The 16,620-nt window shown below is 34.8% G+C and overlaps 1 protein-coding gene across 2 annotated transcripts; it reads left to right on the top strand.

Moving 5' to 3' along the window:
- The first annotated feature begins 9,400 nt into the window (after positions 1 to 9,400).
- LOC140959103 (probable cyclic nucleotide-gated ion channel 20, chloroplastic) lies at positions 9,401 to 16,091 on the top strand. 2 transcript variants are annotated; one of them, XM_073416860.1, is made up of 13 exons: positions 9,401 to 9,654; positions 10,317 to 10,836; positions 11,212 to 11,403; positions 11,837 to 11,935; positions 12,167 to 12,304; positions 12,587 to 12,835; positions 13,646 to 13,906; positions 14,132 to 14,277; positions 14,477 to 14,554; positions 14,726 to 14,855; positions 14,986 to 15,229; positions 15,380 to 15,542; positions 15,986 to 16,091. In XM_073416860.1, the coding sequence occupies exons 1-13, from the start codon at positions 9,602 to 9,604 to the stop codon at positions 16,086 to 16,088; spliced, it is 2,376 nt and encodes a 791-aa protein (XP_073272961.1). In that variant the 5' UTR covers positions 9,401 to 9,601; the 3' UTR covers positions 16,089 to 16,091. The 2 variants fall into 2 exon arrangements, with proteins under 2 accessions (XP_073272961.1, XP_073272962.1); XM_073416861.1 differs by having other exon boundaries at positions 9,402 to 9,654; positions 10,306 to 10,836.
- The last annotated feature ends 529 nt before the right edge of the window (positions 16,092 to 16,620 follow it).

Raw genomic sequence — 16,620 nt, 5'->3', positions numbered from 1 at the left:
GCCGCGACGCCAAAATTGCCGCAGCTCTAGCGCCTAGGCACTACTTTCTAGCGCCGCAGCGCTTAAATAGTACCCATGAACAGTACCGTGAACAGTAAAATTTATTATTATTATTATTTTTTTTTTTTTAAAATTCGGGCATTACATTTTGTGGCTAAATGTTTAACGTGTCAACAAGTTAAAGCCGAAAGAATGAGACCTGGCGGAATGTTACATAGTCTTGAAGTTCCGCAGTGGAATTGGGAGCATATTGCTATGGATTTTGTGACACATCTACCTCGTTCTAATCGTGGTTGTGATGCGATTTGGGTGATTGTTGACAGATTGTCTAAATCCGCTCATTTTATTCCATATGATCGTACCTGTACTTATATGAAAATGGCGAAACTGTACATTGATCATATAGTGAGATTGCACGGTGTGCCAGTAACCATAGTATCTGATCGTGATCCAAGGTTTGCTTCGAAGTTTTGGGAAGTTTGCAATCGGTTTTGGGCTCAAAGTTGGCTATGAGCACCGCCTATCACCCACAGACAGATGGTCAGTCAGAAAGAACCATCCAGACTCTAGAGGATATGTTACGAGCAGTAGTGATGGATTTCAAATGTGGTTGGCAAGAATCATTGTCATTGGTTGAATTCTCTTACAATAATAGTTTTCAGACAACAACCGGTATGGCACCATTTGAAGCTTTGTATGGAAGAAAGTGTAGATCGCCGATATGTTGGGAAGATGTAGGAGAAAGACATATGTCAAAACCAGAATTTATTCAAGAGATGAAAGATAAAGTTGAATTGATCAGAAAAAGGATGAAAGAAACCCAGGATCGTCAAACCAGTTATGCTAATAAAAGGCGTAGACCTTTAGAGTTCCAAGTGGGAGATTATGTTTTCTTGAAAGTATCACCATTTTCAGGGTACTATGAGATTTGGACATAAAAGGAAGTTAGCTCCGCGTTATATTGGTCCGTATGTGATTGTTGAGAGGATTGGCACATTGGCTTATCGTTTGGATTTGCCGCAGAGTTTGTCTTTGATACATAATGTGTTTCATGTATCTATGTTGCGGAAGTATGAGCTAGATCCGTCTCATATCTTGAATGTCGAGGATGTGGATTTAGACAGTTCTCTTAGCTATGTTGAACATCCAGTGCAAATTTTGGACCGCAAGGAAAGACAGCTCAGGAGCTAGACGATTCCACTAGTTTTGGTGCAATGGAGTAGGCATGGAAGAGAATAATCTACATGGGAATTAGAGGCAAAGATGCGACAAGAATGGCCTCATTTGTTTGAGAATGTAATGAATTACGCGATGTATTCTGAATTTCCTATGTATTATCAGCCGTAATGTTGTGGATATCAGTATTGTATTTGTTAGATTTCGAGGACGAAATTTTTCATTAGTGGGGGAGAATGTGAGGCCCAAGTAGCAATAGACCCAGCTCATTTCCATTTAATTATATAAACCAACCCATTTGAGAAATCAGTAAAGCAGATCGCTCATATCCAGAAGCTCTTTCCCCAGCCTTGCAACTCGTCGCTTCTCTCTTGTTTCTGCAGCCCTCGCGTAGCGCCGCCCTCGGTCGGAGAAATAGCCCAGCAGCTAGTAATCTTCTTCCCTCATCCTATTAGACTCTTTCCTGCGATAAATCAGAAGTTATCGAGTTCGATCGGTTTGATTTCCAGCAGCTAGGTGCGTGGGCTTTCATCCGGTTTAGGTAAGGTTTTGCCTTCGAATATTGGTTGTTTTTGGTGGATTAATTTGTAAAAGTAAAGTATTAAGCGTTTCCCCTAATTTCCAGCTCGTTTTTCAGATCGTGAACAATGTTTCCGGCGACATTCCAGCGATCCATCTTCGCGAGATTACTATTGTGTGTTTAGGCTTCGTTTCTGGAGGTATTAACTTGGAATTTTAGATTTTTAAGGGTTATATAGGCTGCCCAGATTTCGAATTTTAACCGAGCCGATTTATTTTGGTTTAGTCGTTTGGTATGCATTTTATTGAAGTGTATAGTGAATTTATATTGTAGGTTATATTGTTGGACGAGTTCATTCGATAGTTCTTAAGAAATTATCGTAGTATTATAAGTTTATAATTGAGGTACGCTCAAACCTATATCATTATGACGCTTATATTGGCGTGTAAGAATATTCAGTGAATGTTGTTTGTTATTACGTGCTTTGAATGTTTATTCTGATGCATTCATGCATAAATTATATTGATATAACATATTGAGCCTTGACTCCTTTGACGGCTATTTATGTTGATTCTGTTGAGATATATTGAGTCATCAGAGCGACGAGTGGGTTAGGATTAGCCACATTCCCATATGACAGCTAGGGACGAGCGACTTAGCCACTCGCATTCCCGATGCTACGTGCATGGACGATCGGAGATTTGATTCTGCATTCCTGGCACGGGTGGCCGCTGTTACTGTTGATGATGTTATTCATTTGGACTCCATTTGGTATCCGTTATTCCATTGTTACCATTCATGCATCGCATATCATTGAATTTACTTGATATTATTACATGTCTTTTATATACGTCGTGATTTTACTAGTTTGTCATACTAGGGTCCGACCCCTGTTTTCTTTTTATGTTGTTTGGGATTTTATTTGTGATATGTTGTGTCTAGTCCTGGCCAGTGCGGCTGTAAGATATGTGTTTGGTTGTTTGTGAACTTGATGTTATTTTCGAGCGTATAATGTTATTGTTTTGTTTTGAAATTTTGGGATGTCCTACTTACGGGGAGGTCATGCCGAAATTTCTGTAGGCCCAAATGAACGTTTTAAACTCGTTTTTGCTGTTTACACCATTTAATCCTGGTTGTTTGGTAATTAAATATTAATTAAGAGCACGGGCCCTGACAGTCCTAGTTGGGTTAGGAGTTCTAGAGTTTGCCAAGGAAACTCACGCACAACATGCAGATTTTTGGCCAAGTTCCAGGAGTGATTGGGTGAGCTTGGGGCTTGTTTTACGGGCTGGGCTTGGTCAATAGGGTCCCTAGGTGAGTTGGCTAGGTTTTGGCTCAAGGTGGCTTGGGCGTGGCTCGAGTAAATTAGGAGATGGCTTGGTGTGTTCGATAAGGTGTCAATTTCGAATTTAATTAGACTAAAATTGAATCCATGTGTTCACGGGGGTGGCTCATGACTTGGAAGGGTAGAATAAATCTCAAAAATGTTATGTTAAAAATTTGGGATCAAAATAAAGAGTTTTGGATTTATTTGGGATTTAATCGCCGCACGAAACGCTAATTAACGAGTTAATTGAAACGCCTAGTTTTAAGCTTTATAAAATTATGAAAAATTGTATTTAAGATGAAATAAGTATTATAATTCTAAGTTTTAAATTTGAGAATTTTATATTAAGGTCTGGTTTAATTTGGGATTAAAACGCAGTAATACTTCGTATTTAGAGAATAAATTAAAAGTCCTCGATTTAAGCTAAATAAAATTATAAAAAAATTCATATAGACTTAAATAATTATTTGGGACATTTTAGAGTCAAGAAATCATGAAAAAAGTCAAAAACATAAAATATCAAGTCCAGGGGTAAAACGGTCTTTTTATACCCAAAATTAGTAAACGTCATGGCAGTGCTCTAAATGCTGTTTTTATGATATTATGATTATTTTTAAATGTTTATGAAATGTTCATGATTAAATTATGATTTTTAAATGTCCATGGATTTTTATGATTTAAGGTTGACATTTAAAATACATAATGCATGCTTGGTTTCAAAACAAAAATGTTATGTTATGCATGATTTTATAAAGTGATGGAAATGTAAAACGTCGAAGGAAGTGAAGTAATTGTGACTATAATGATGTTATGTGGAGATATCGTGAGGGTTATGGTCCCAGTGGGAGCCCGACGATCGTATTTCTATTCGATGAGGATAGGCCAAGGCCCAGTTGACCAGTGAGAGTGTCGCTGGTGTCCCCGCCGCCTAGTACTGTGGTTACATGTTGATGGATCCATCGACTTTTGAGGTTTGAGGAAAGTCACAATTAACGATATGAATTCAACAAAAGAAAAGGAAAAATGTTTATGATCATGATAAAAGGTTTTATGATATGTTTTGAGGAAAAAGAAAAATGCTAAGGTTTAAGTTATACATCATGAAAACGTTTACGAAAATGTTCATGTTAAAGTTTATGCATCTTCATGAAAAAGATATTTTAAGTACAAGTATTTTTCTTTGTTACATGTGATTTTATACGTATTATTTGTTATAAAGATTATGGTGTGTTGAGTCTTTAGACTCACTAGGTGTGATGGATGCAGGTGAGGTTGAGGGAGGTCTTGATGGGTGATTGGACTGGACTGAAGGCGCACACAACCCGAGGACCAGCGCTTCTACTTTTTTCGCATTTACGTTTATGATTCATGATTTATGTTAAAGATTTTAAGACTATTTATTTATTCTTTTGAGAGATTTTTTAGAGGTTTATTATGGGCTATACTTTTCAAATTTATTGCTTTTTAGGTTTAGTAAAACAGGCGACGATTTCATTTTTATGACTATCTCATTGATTTTTGAAATACTAGTGGTTGAGGTTTTATTTTTGCGGGTAAAATATTTTATAAAAATATTTTCATGTGTTAAATGTCATGGCTGAAAATTGAGTGGGAAAAAAAAAATTAGCACATTTTAAGAAAAAGAAAGGCAAACGTTTCAGTTGGTATCAGAGTAAAGGTCCTGTAAAGGGTTGTGCCACCATCAGCGCCGGAAAGATCAGTCGTCAAGCCTCAATTTGTAAGTTTTTATGCTTTATATGATTTTATGATGTGATCTGCATAAATACATGACTCATATGTTCACGTCACATGTTTAATAGCTTCATGATAAAATATGTTTTATATACTTTGGAATTTTTATACGTGATATGATATGAAATGAAAAATTATTTGATTTCAACGCATGTTGGTTTGTGGTGGAATTAGATTATGTTGATTTTTGATTTTTAGTATCGACGTTCTATTTTTGGGCTATAAGTTAATCGTGAATATTATGAATGCTTTTGGGACACGTAGATTTTTCTTAAAAAAAATACTAATGATACATGGTTACCAGTTGAATTAATTTTTGGGAATTACTCATAAGAAATAATTATTCGAGGATTGCAACGATTTTAGGAATATAAAAATGTATAAATTGGGATTTTAAGTATTGATGAAAGGTAANATTGAAAGAATTTTTTTTGTAAAAGTATAATATATACTCACACATCTTTTGTGAGTAAGTGGTGAGAAATGAGAAAACAATTAATAAACTTTTATTGATTATTAAAAAATAGTTAATTACAAGAATATAACTCCCCTAAAAAAATATTGATTGAAAAAAAAAAGAAGTAAATAAATAACGGACTGTAAAGTACTTTATTCATTGTAATTTTTTTCTAGATTTGATTGATGTACTATCGATATGTTCTAAAAAAACATCAGTCAATGTGTTCTAAAAAAAAAAAAACAAAAAGATTTGTTTGTGTTGGATAAGTTTCAAAGGTAGTCGGATGTATTCGATTTATGTTATTGTAAAATTTGCAGTCACGTTAAAAAAAAAAGAAAAAAAGGGATTTTATTCTTTGTAAATTTTCCTATTTTGTTTTCAATAATATTTTATTTAATTGCCTGCTTTAATACTTAGCATTTTTCAATGAGAGTTAATATTCATTCCAACTCAATGAATGTAAATAAGCTATTCATTAAATATTTTGACCTGAAAGAATATGAAGTTGAGGCTTTTACGAAATATTCTTGATATTATTCATATTCAAAATCAAGATTGCGAACATGAAATGTTCTAACAATCTCTCCCTTTTTGATGATCACAAAACTCGGGTAAACAATCGATTCAACTAACATGTTTCTCTCCTTTTTTGTGTGAATCAAAAAATCATATTTTCAAAATATTTTAAGCACAATTTTCTCCCCCTAAATATTTAAAAATAATATCTCCATTAAAATTATAATGAGTTCTCCACCTATATTTTTAAAATTTTGAAAATTATAAAAGAAGAAGGATAACTAACCAATTTTCTTCATGACTCATTTTCTGCTGCAGCACATATGCTCTGCCTTCAACGAATAAACTGCTTTTTCTCGAGCATAAATAGGCTGCAATTATTATGCCGCTGTAAATCTCTATGAGTATAGTTTGCAACGCAAAAAGCGGTTCGTCATTTGGACACTCGAGCAAGGAGATATGTCATTTTTCCTACAGTCGTTGCAAGCTGCACAAAAATTCAGTTTTGCATATATATATGTTTTAAAAAATCTGAAATTTTCGAATTTTAAACATCAAAATCAGTTTCAATTTTCTTTCAAGAACAATCCGCTCTGATATCACTTGTTAGGATCGGTTGGGAGAGAAAATCGTTGAGTTACAATAGCTCGGTTCTTGAAATATTGAACACCGATGAATTAAATCGAGTTTGATGTTCAAACCAAGCTGAAAATACTTGAAATAATCAGTTGTAGAAACCGATTAAATATTTTGTAAAGCATTTCAAAATATGCAAGTTGAATGAGTAAAAATATTTTTGTTGAAGCATTTTATCAAACAATTTGTATGCAATATTTTGGTATTTGAAGAGCACATAAATTGCGTCAACAATTTATCTTTAAAACAATGGAATAATAAGTAAATGCAACAAATAAATAGACACGAATTTGTTTATGGATGTTCGGAGACTTTAAAAGCTCCTATTTGATCTTCAAGATGTTATATTTATAAGCCCCAACAATGATATATACGTTAGACACAAGAATATGATCGTTTGGAAAGTTTCTGTACTATTTCTGAAATTGCAACGATCAAATTCGCCTTGCTGGACATTTTCCCGACTGATCAACCCTGGTCAATTTGGAAAGTTTCTGTACTATTTTGGTCAGCAGCTGGTTCAATTCAGTTCAGTTAGTCAGCAGCTGGTTCAGTTCAGTTCAGTTGGTCAGCTGCTGCTCTGGTTCAGTTGGTCAACAGCTGGTTCAATTCAGTTGGTCAGCTGCTAGTGCGGTTCGGTTGGTCAGCTGCTAGTGCGGTTCAGTTGGTCAGCTGCTAGTTCGGTTCAGTTGGTCAGCTGCTGGTTCGGTTCAGTTGGTCAGCTGCTGGTCTAGTTCAGTTGGTCAGCAGTTGATTCAGTTCAGTTGGTTAGCTGCTAGTTCAGTTTAGTTTCAGCTGGTATGCTGAAATCAACCTAGCTGATTTTAGTTTGTGCAGAACCAGTAGGTTCATTATCATTTATCAGCATCTTGAACTTCTATTCAAACTTTAACTTCTGAAGATAATTTGTAGATCATAGTCTTATCTTTCCAACGCATACTGAATCGCTTCATTCCAATAAACGAGCTGAGAGATATGACCAAAATATTGCAACTGCTCATACTAAATTGATTGTTGTTTTCATGCAATCAGGTCGGTACTTCAGAGATAAGTTAGACCTAGATAACATCCAAATTTGCCCAACTGACGTGAAATACGACTATTTTCAGATTGAGTTTTTTGATCAGAGAAATTGGCGGATTGTTATTTAAATCATCGAGCTGAGAGATATTATCAAAATACCGAAGCTTGCCAGAAATTCAGTTGTGCAGAATTCAGTTTCAGTTTGCTTCTTGTGTTAATAACTTCACACTTGAGTAAATATGTTAGAAACACAATAACATGTTTTGTTAACATCAGAATCAAGATTACGAAAATGAAATATTCTAACACTATATTTCGAGCACTAGCACAAACACTTAGTATTACTATATTCGATCTTTTTAGATAAGTTGTGCTTCAAAAAATATATCAATTGCGTACTGATAAAATTGTAAAGATACTAAGAGTTTAAGTTTGACATTGTTTAAGATCAAACTGAAGTGGGTTATTACAGCTTCTATAATTAATCAAAGTCTTTTAGTAAAAATCCTATATTTGAGATAGAAAGGGTGATGTAGGAGCATTTGAAGTCTCCGAACATTCATAAACCTTTGTGTTCTTTATTTCTCAAAGCATTCAATCTACCCTTCAGTTTGTTTCCGCAATTTAAGTTAACTAATTGACATTGAAAACAAGATTATCGAATTCACTTTATCACTAAATTGACTCATCCCATCGAAAAGATTCGAAAATCGTAAAGTGTTTATTCAACCCCCTTCTAAATACTTTCACTCACCCAATCGATCCTAAAAAAATGTGGATAAAAAATCAATACAAAAACACTAAAACTATTATTTACTTGTGAAAAAACACATTTGCGTCAATTTAGAAAATGGAAAATAGATTTCAGAAAAAATAATACCCATCTTTTTGGATTTCAAGTCCTTCAACTTCAGCGATGTCGACTCCTTAGTAGCGCCTGTCACTTCCTTCACTTCTGAAGATTTTCTTCATCTCGTCATCGGTGATAGCGTCTATGCTAGAAAGCTTGTCGTTTGAGATCAATATTTTCTCCCGTCCAAGATAAAACCATTTGAGCGAAGGAAAAAAATAACTCATTCACAGTATTATTACTTATTATTGATTATTCAAGTATACAATAAAGTGTATTAACGGGTTTCAAAAAAACGTGATGGCCTTTTCGTATTTTTGCCAATTAAGGAGCTCAAATAAATGACAGTCTTTCGTCAGGGAGTGGGAAGGGATAAATGGTGACAAGGGGACTGACAAGTGACAACAGACTTAAGATTATTGTTTGAGATTTATTAAAAATTTCTCCTATTTGTTTTGTAAAATATCATATTTGGTAAATATAAAAAAAATCTAGCAATATAAAATAATATCAATATTATTTAAAATATCGCTGGTAATTCAACCTAAGTCCCACATTGAAAATACATGTTGAAGATCATTGTTTAATAAGATGAAAAGATATCTCTTTTGGTATGAGACATTTTGGGTAAAGTTCAAAAACAAATCTATAATAATTTATGCTCAATGTGAACAATATTATACTATTGTGGATATACATGTTCCATTGTACAATAAATGGTATCAGAGTCATAGTTTAGATCGAGTCATGTGTGTAAAATCCTCGAATATTTCAACGAAGGAGGTGAAGGGTTTTAGTAAATCCGTGTTGAGATCGAAGCAAGTGGTACTCCAAGTATTTCATATAAAACGTGCATTTCCAATATAGTGGAGATGAGTGGCTTAGATTGGAATGTATAATCCTTCAAGTGGAGAGGATGGACATATTGACTTGAGTGGAGATCCGGATCATGAGAACAATAGTGGTCTTTCATTTGATGAGAAGATTGTTGAGAATTTAATGAAAGTCTTACATTACAAATACACGAGGAAAATAATATTGTAACAAGAGATATCTATATTGGTATGAAACAATATGTAAGGAATTGTGAGTCGACTTTTGTAGTCAACGATGGGTTATCGAATCGAAATGGCAGAAGAAGAAAGTAAAAAAAAAATGACTTTAGAAAATATATGGAGAGAAGACTTTTGGTTTTGGTTAGTCAATCACGGCTTGAAAAGTCTTTGTTTTGATGTTCAACTCATCCTGTTTACTAAGACACTAGAAGAAAGCGCCCCTCGAATCTCGATCGCTCTCCGGTCTCTGAGAATTGGTGCCTTTTGTGGAAGATTGGTTTGTTGAATGCCGGAAAGTGGGGAAAGAATTTCCTTGTCCGCTGAACTTGAGTTGCTGAGGTTTCTTGATTTGCTTTGTTGTGCTTACTGTTATTTCCTGGGTTTCTTTTATCATCGTATTCTTGTCATTGGGAATTACGGAAGCTGTCCGAAGCTTTTGTTAAGTGGATTTTCTTTTTGGGTTCTTGTTTTTCTGCGAGTTTCTATTTATTGTTGTAGACTTTTAGTTATCGTATTTTTATGTGAAATGTCACCAGGTGTGTTTCTTGAACGTTGGGAGTTGCGATCGGAAAGTAACCAAGAGAAATAGAAGCGAGTTAAAAATCGTTACTTGGACTACAACTGTTGTATGGAATCTTGTTTCTGTCGAAACATAATTTCCTTGCTTGAGAGCATATTGAATGTCTATCTATGAGGGATACATAGTGTTTACTGTGAGGGTTTGACTCGGAGTCAGTTGATGAAAATGCTGAATCTTTCAAAGAAATTATAACTTAATCTATATTATGTTAGATGTAAGTGAGAATTGCTGTTCCTATGACTCGTTATAGTGTGAAACTGAATTCTTATATAGAACGTTCTGAAATCTTCTATTTGAATTCTGAGACCTCAATGGACACTCGCCTAAAAATTTGACCGGCGATATGATTGTAATTAATTAGATTACGAGTTGAAGCTAAAACAACAATGTCTTATTCATATTTTGAACAGCTTGTTTCCAGTTATATTTGGGCAATGGATCCTTATGAAAAGGATGAAACACCAATGCTAGCGACCACATTCGTACAATCAGATTACAGCAGAGACTCAACAGTTCGACATTCTTCAACCAGGACGAGGAGTGCATCAATGTCTATTCCTTCTAACTATATGGACTCTTCAGAAGATGTGAACAGGCCTGTGGGTTTCACAGGTCCTTTAAGAAATGAAAGACGAAATATTGGGTTACAAATGACTGGTCCGTTATATGCCTCCCGTAACCATGAGGTTGTCTTTCAGCCTCCCCAAAGTGCATTACTTCAGGAAAATATTGAGTCTAAAGTCGAAAGGTATCCTTCTTCTATGGATGGTATGGCTAATATTCATTGGCTATCAGATGAATATGGTGAAAAAAACGAACATCTATTGAAATCTGGGCAACTGGGAATGTGTAATGACCCTTACTGCACTACATGCCCAACTTATTATAATGCTAAGGGGCGTCAAAAGCACTCAAGAACATCAGATATATTTGATGCCAAGGTATTGACCTTGTGCCAGCTATTCTCTTTATGAATAAACTTATAAGCACCATAACCTATTGTATCGTCTGGTTAGATAAAGGAAATAGAGCGAGATCATACTAATGAATGAAGAACTAAAAAGTTACTCAATACTAAGATTTAATGCAATTTTTTTCAATGGGACTTGTTGTTGAGGGCCTTCAGGAATTATATTAATTCAGGCATTTTTGTGTATAGTTAGTGGTTCTTCTCCTTTTATTGGTTAGTCAATTTATTGGTTTCTGTACGAATCCCTTCCAGAGATTTGTTTTGGCTTCCTCTTATCATATGCTTTACAGTTTTACGGATGGCTTATGCCTTTCATCTATTTTATTTTCTGGAACCTTGTTTGCAGTTTCATCATATGTTCTACGGAGATGCAAAAGGTTGGGCCAAGAGAATGCGTTCGTTTCTGCTTCCTTATATTCCTGGAGTCATGAATCCTCATACACTATTTGTTCAACGGTGGAACAAGTTCTTTGTGATATCTTGCTTGTTCGCTGTATTTTTAGACCCACTATTCTTTTTTCTACTGTCTGTGAAGCAGGTATGAATGTTTGTTTTAATTTATTTTCCATTTTTATCATCTAATAAACAAATAACATCCCTTAGATGGTTTTCCATTCAAAGAACAAACAGTTGTTGAAATCAAGCTGCAAATATCATCTGCCAAAATCCATGTTATTAGTCGATTTTTACAAGGATATATTCTAGGTCGAGCATTGGAAAAGAGTTTTCTTGATTTTGTTTGCACATGCCTTAGCATATTGATTCAAAGTCATATTGGTTTAGGCTCATGTTGAATGCGGTAGCACATGCAATGCTACGATGCCTGTTTTGCTTATTATTATTTGTTCCTTATTAACGTTACCTATATTTTAACCCCAGGCATTCTATGAATACTTGTGCTTTTACACGTGACTTGAAGAGGTTGATATAAACAAACTTGTCTGAAGTTTAATGTCATTACTTCTGACCAGGATAACAAGTGCATTGTGTTAGATTGGCCCCTAACAACAACAATGGTGGTCTTGAGGAGCATGACTGACTTCATTTATTTGCTTCATATCCTTCTTCAGGTACTTGGTATAGCAGAGAGGCCTTATGTTTCTTTAATTTTCGTTAGTAGTAATATCAGTTGGAGACTAAACTTGGTCATTTTAATTGTACAGTAAGGATGTGTTTAATTTTTTAAATTCTCTTGCGGTAGGATATTAAAAAAGACATATCGAGGATTGTATAATTATTTCTGATGCTTCCTCTTTTTGATGTACATATTTCACGAGTGAAGATATGTCTCCATTTTGCAGTTCCGGGTGGCTTATGTCGCTCCTGAATCTAGAGTTATGGGAGCTGGAGATTTAGTTGATGATCCTAAAAGGATTGCCCGGAATTATCTTTATGGATATTTCATCATCGATGTCTTTGTTGTACTTCCCCTTCCACAGGTATCATACTCTTTTCTCTTCCAATGATGATGTTAATATCCGAGATTCTGTTCGATTTTGTCCCACGACCTTATGATGAGTGAGGCATGTCAAATTTTTAACATATAATAAATTCTTGCCATGATATTATCTAGATTGAGTATGTCACATTGCTGCCATTCTCATTTACTTTTTGTGTAGTACATCATTCTATGCATGGTGTCTGATTTTTTTTATGCATTCCAGCACTTGCAAGAAAAATCATTTGTGAGCTACTAATATTGAGCTATTTACTTCCTGTAGATCATCATATTATTGATTCTACCACACTCCTTGGGATCATCGGGAGCCAATTATGCAAAAAATCTTTTACGCACAGGCATACTTGTGCAGTATATTCCCAGGCTTTTCAGATTCTTACCTTTGCTTGCTGGTCAGTCGGCTACTGGCTTAATTTTTGAGTCGGCATGGGCAAATTTTGTCATAAATCTTCTCACCTATGTCTTGGCTAGCCATGTAGTGGGCTCACTATGGTATCTATTAGGCCTACAGGTTGTCCTTAGCAACTTTATAAGTATTCTTCACTGTTTCCTGATAAATCTTCGAGCTTTTTTACCTTTTGACATCTTTAAAGATATTTAAAAATTTCTGTTGTGGCATATGATGCACTGATACTGCAAAAAATGGTCAAGATATTTACTGGATTTGGATATGGTGTAGATACAGGACTGATATGTTCATATACTGCTTGACAATTAACGGAGATAACATTAGAAAAAACTTGGATACGGCATTTAACATGGAAAAAGGCTCATTCTGACCTAGTCGCGTGTGGCTACTATTTTGAAAGGAATAACTGGCCTAGTTTGAAATTTTTAAAAATATCGTATGGCCGTTTTGCAATTTATGCTAAGGATTTTGTTGTAAATAACTAAATATTAAAACAATAAGAAAATGCAATTTGGAGTTACTGGAAATTTCCTTTTTATGATATGATGTATAAATGTATTTCAAATAATTGGATTAATTTTTAGACATTCTATGTACGATAATACAAAATTTTGTGTGTGTGTTTTTTCCTATTTATTTAATCGTTTTTGCATTTAAACTAGTGGTATCCTCCTGTTCATATCTTAAAATAATGAAAATTGACGTTGCATATCCATATCATGTTGTATTCACGTCTATGCATCATTGGTTGTTGCTGATTTCTATTTAAAATGCAAGATAACTGCAGAGTTATTTATGTGCTTGTTCAGTACTATAAGTTTGGTTGAATGGGCTTTGATTTTTAGTTGAGTGCACCTTGCCTCCTGTTGTTAATCTGAGTTGACTTCTTCTTAATTTTCCTAATGCACGTAGAGAGTGAATCAATGCCTTCGAGATGCTTGTCATGCCTCAAGCCTTACAAATTGCATGAAATTCATCGACTGTGGACATGGTAATGATTTTGAAGATTTTAAGAAAGATGCAACATGGGATCTTTGGAAGAGCAATGTCAATGCAACTGCATGTTTTGGACAAGACGCTTTTGATTATGGAATTTATCAAACTGCTGTTAATCTAACCACTCGTCATAATGTAGTGACAAGATATGTGTACTCAATGTTTTGGGGATTTCAGGTATCTTCTTAATCTGACGCTTCATAACTTGACTTGCTTTGCCCAAGCATATGAGTAACTGTATGTAACTTTTTCTTATGATAATACCTGTACGAACATGTAATATTGCAACCTGACGCATGGTAGTGTGGTAAAGTGCATGATAAGTTTTAAAAATCAATTTTTTATTATTGAAAAGGCCCCGACTTTCCAACTGACAATTTATTCTTTTGGTCAAACGTGAAGCAAATTAGTACCCTGGCTGGGAATCAAGTTCCAAGTTATTTCGTATGGGAAGTTATCTTTACGATGGCCATCATCGGGATAGGACTGCTGCTTTTTGCCCTGTTAATCGGAAATATGCAGAATTTCCTCCAGGCTCTTGGGCGCAGGTAATTAATTACTTCCATCTTTGTCTCATATTCGACTCTTCATTCAATTTCATTCTCTTGAAATTTGCCTCAGTTTACGTGTTTAATATGTAATTAGTCGTGCTTTAAATTGAGTGGTCGACTTCCATATATGAGCCTGATATATAATATTGTGCACCTAACATCCCCATTGAAACATTACATTATTTTTTCTTTTCAGGAGGTTAGAGATATCGTTAAGACGGCGAGATGTTGAACAGTGGATGAGCCATCGTCGCTTGCCAGAAGAACTGAGAAAGTATCTTCTTTATTTTGCTAATTATGATTATTTTATTCACACTTCTTTTCAAATAAATGATAGTTCCCATGCATCTTTTGGCCCGTGATCTCCTTCTATTAAATCAAATGATCAAAATGGCAATACCGCAACACCTGTTTGATTGGCAAGTGGTGTGTTTTTTCCATTTAGGCAAGTCCGAGGAGCAGAGCGTTTTAACTGGGCTGCCACTCGAGGAGTGAATGAAGAAATGCTAATGGAGAATTTACCAGAAGACCTTCAAAGAGAAATTAGGCGTCATCTCTTTAAATTTGTCAAGAAAGTAAGTTTCTATAAGAAATCAGTTCATCAACCCTACTGGGTAGCTTGTAACAGTTATCTATTGGTCTCTATTGGACATTTCCTACACAATTTATTACTTTCTTATTGTTGTGAATATCTTGCACATACAGGTCCGAATATTTCAACTGTTGGATGAACATATCATAGATGCTATATGTGAGAGGCTAAGGACAAAAACATACATCAAGGGAAGCAAAATCTTGTACCGCGGCGGCCTTATTGATAAAATGGTATTTATAATACGGGGAAATTTGGAGAGTATTGAAGATCTCAATGTTGTTCCTTTATCTGAAGGGGATGTTTGTGGAGAAGAACTCCTTACATGGTGCCTTGAACATTCTTCCGTAAATAAAGGTATGCAAGCAAGGTTGGCAAACAAATTCTGGAAATGCTTAGGAAGGAGCCATTTTATTGGAGTAAAATATCCATCATAGTAAAATATTCATCATCTTTTGGGAAAAAAATAAAGCCAAAACAAGTATTGTTTTCTTTTTATATTCTCAGATGGAAGAAGAATCAGGATCCCAGGGCACAGACTGCTGAGCAACAGGCTGGTCCATTGCTTGACAAATGTTGAGGCATTTGTGCTGCGAGCATCAGATCTTGAAGAAGTTACCAGTCTTTTTGCAAGATTCTTGAGAAGCCCACGAGTTCAGGGTGCCATCAGGTAATTTCCATTGTTTGTGATGAATCTATCACTAAGTGCTTAGGATGATCTGTTAGAAAATATGTATGAGACTTGGTGCTAGAGAAAGATTGGAATATGTTTTCTCAACTCCACATTCTTTATGTTGGGTAGCATTAAGTGGCCCTACGGTTATTATTTGTTGCTTATGTGCTACAACAAAACATAGTAGTTGGACGTCAATAATAAAATATTTGAATTAAACTGCTACTAGTAATTATATATGTTGGTACACAGCCAGGTGCTCAGTAATAATATTCATTTTAATTTTGAACTAAGTAGATACAATGGATTTGTGTTGTGGATTTGAAATCAAATCAAATCCATTCAAATTCTGCTATCCAAGTGCAGACTTGAAGTTCGGATTTTAGGCCATATAATTAAAACAGGTACGGATCACCTCACTGCTATCTCTGCTCTTGCAGGTACGAATCACCTTACTGGCGAGGACTTGCAGCCAGACGAATACAAGTTGCGTGGAGGTATAGGAAGAAACGACGTGTTAGTCGTGCTGATGAGGCCGAATGATCTTTGAATTAGCACTGATATATCATAGTGTACATACAGAGATCTTTTGTATGTAGCACAGCATTTTTTACCTCTTGGCTATGTTGTAAGCATTGTTATTCCCATTCAGTACCTTCCTAGTACGAAACCATTGGTGAACATATATAATGGTTGTTTTCAGATATGGGACGAACATCTCTACTCGATGTAGCAAAAGTCATAATATTTGATATTCTCACTACAAAAAAATAAAATAAAATTGCAACTAACGACGGTTTTGAATTCCGTCATTAAACCAGCCGTCATTGATCTAGAGACGGTTTTTGGAAGTATACCGTCGCTATTTGCAGATGAATGCCCTTGCTAATGTAATTTTTATCCAAAATCGTCCTTTAATTTAGTGATGGAATAAAAAATAAAAACGAATTAATATTCCCTCACTAAATTTTTTTTAAAAATTTTAAAAAAATAATATTAATAATTTATATAAATAATATATAATGAATAATATATTTTTATATTTAAAATTTTTTATTTATATAAAAATATATTT

The sequence above is a fragment of the Primulina huaijiensis genome, chromosome 15 (genome assembly GCF_012295235.1).
Source record: "Primulina huaijiensis isolate GDHJ02 chromosome 15, ASM1229523v2, whole genome shotgun sequence".
Classification (NCBI taxonomy): domain Eukaryota; kingdom Viridiplantae; phylum Streptophyta; class Magnoliopsida; order Lamiales; family Gesneriaceae; genus Primulina; species Primulina huaijiensis.
The sequence above is the reverse complement of the archived record's forward strand: the minus strand, read 5'-3'. Positions and strand labels throughout refer to the sequence as shown.